General features: G+C 37.0%; 1 protein-coding gene across 2 annotated transcripts in view; it reads right to left on the bottom strand.

The window, feature by feature from the left end:
- Nucleotides 1-2058, bottom strand: part of faf2 (Fas associated factor family member 2) — a 6460-nt gene extending 4402 nt beyond the window's left edge. Inside the window, exons 1-3 of one of the 2 annotated variants that reach the window (XM_024283267.2) lie at nucleotides 1902-2058; nucleotides 746-814; nucleotides 178-312 (exon numbers count right to left, since the gene is read on the bottom strand). In XM_024283267.2, the coding sequence (XP_024139035.1) occupies nucleotides 178-312; nucleotides 746-814; nucleotides 1902-1964 (267 nt within the window). In that variant the 5' untranslated portion in view covers nucleotides 1965-2058. The remainder of the gene's footprint in view (nucleotides 1-177; nucleotides 313-745; nucleotides 815-1901) is intronic. The other variant, XM_036213849.1, reaches the window with a different exon arrangement.
- Between the last annotated feature and the right edge of the window lie 96 nt (nucleotides 2059-2154).

Raw genomic sequence — 2154 nt, forward strand, 5'->3', positions numbered from 1 at the left:
AAAAAAAAAAAAAAAGAAAAAAAAAACACAGACGACTTCTAGAAAAGACTGATTTAAAACAACAGTTACATTGTTTCCAAAGAGCATTCACATCAAGGACAAAAAGCAGAGCTAGAACAAGCTACTTTTTTCTCACTTGTCTTATCTGAGGATGAGATTAAATTGATAAAGACATACCCTGGGTTGAGGCCGTGAAACGATGTAACTATAAACTCTATGGTCTGCTGTATTAACCTGAAGTGGTCTGGATGGAGGAGGATTGAACACACTAGGAACTCCTTCTTGCTCATTGAGTCTGTCTTGCACTGCAGCCTGAAAACGAAACACACAGTATTGTAAGTCCATACTTTATATACATGTAAAGCTAACTCCCTAATTGTTTGGATAGTGATCATTTGCAAAATTCAAACTTTCAAAGGGTTTAAATAAATGATTTTTTAAGAGATCTTTCTACCACTGAACAATTAGTGCATTGTGGCTCATATCACACCATACATATTCTGAAATGTCAAAAATCCAGTGAGAAATTAAACAAATTTGTATTATTTTGGTGGTTAAAGGGCAAAAATAATCGCTTCTCTTGTGTCTCCCAATCAGAGTAGTAGTTAGTCAATTACTATAAAAGCTGCTCACTGATTATTCAAACAGACCACCTACAATTGGGGTTTGAACACCTACTACTTCTACTTAATCAACATAAATTGGTGCAGTGTGAGTGTACATATGAAAAAAAGAGAAAACAAACCTCTATGTTCCAATTATGCTGCTCTAATGTTCGACGACATTGGTCCATTGATTCCAAACCCGTTAAATCCTGTTAAACATGAACAGAGAGTCAAGCTGATAATAAAAGTGAAAGAAATGTCAGACTTTTCTGCTATAGTTCCACTCTGCTAGTGTTAACCCTTATATTTAATAACATCATAATAATAAATTATGCATTTATGTTGTACTTTATGATATTGTGTAACCTAGCTTTGATTGTGAAGCATTTTTCATAGAATTTTAAGCGTGTTAGGATTCTAAAACATAGTTTTGCACAGATACAAATACATCTATAAAGTTTCACCTAACAGTATTTGATCAGTAGTTCATAACGGGCTACTGATTTTATGAAATAAAAGAATAGGAGAAGATTTATTGAATTTTTAAGGCACTAAAATGGCTGAAAAGACCTATAAACAGCATGACGACGACAGTTCCTGTAGCTGACAGACACATGCATCTAACTAATGTAGCCTTAATGTGGCAGTGAGTCGACACACACATGTAAGCTTTAGCCGGATAGTTTGTAACAATAACGTGGAATTTGTGAGAAGTAATCCACAAAGATTTACGTTAAATGTGATTGAGACATTTCAACTCGTTGGCTTGAGAAACATAGTGTGATGAGGCACATTTCTGCTCTCGGGTATAAAGGCAAACACCAGCAGACAACTATCTGTGTTGGAAACGTAAAATCTAATTTTACACAACTAGAACGTGGGTGTTCTCGAAACTCCAGAATCAGCTTTAGGATGACAGTTGTGCTAATGCTCATAGGAAACGTCAGTAAAAACCTTGTTAAAATTAAAATAAATAGTACGAGTGAAGTCAAATTACTCCTAAGATTGCGTGTGTGCTTTAAAAAAAAACACACAAAACAAAAGTTACGTTTTTAAAGTCACTCTGTGTCCCTTAAAGTCGGCTAACTAGTTGATTAGCTTAGCCGTTTTATGCTAGCCTCGCTAACGCCAGCTCTGACTCAAGTTGACGTTGGGGGAATTATCGAAGTTGACTGTGCAAAAAGGCTTCCCACGCGAAAATTCTAACGTCCTCACGGTGACTCACTGTCGACAACCGCGTTCCGACACACAAGCTATCACGTACGTGTGTGTTAAGGACAAACTTAGTCCGTCTACCTGAAATTGAAGGAGTTTTTCGGTCTGCGCCTGGGATAATTCTGGCTCCTCTGGCGCCGCCATCTTACCTCGCCAATCATCTAGCAAGGCGTAACAACGTCAACCGTCTTTTCCTGGTGCGGTTCCGTCACGCGGGGCGCAACCTGCTGCCTTCTACTGTTCTGGCTGACACAGAGGAGCCAATGTAATAATAATAATAATAATAATAGTAATAATAATAATAATAATAATAACAATAATTGTAGTTTCTATT

Source organism: Oryzias melastigma, linkage group LG10, assembly GCF_002922805.2.
Source record: "Oryzias melastigma strain HK-1 linkage group LG10, ASM292280v2, whole genome shotgun sequence".
In the NCBI taxonomy this organism is placed as follows: domain Eukaryota; kingdom Metazoa; phylum Chordata; class Actinopteri; order Beloniformes; family Adrianichthyidae; genus Oryzias; species Oryzias melastigma.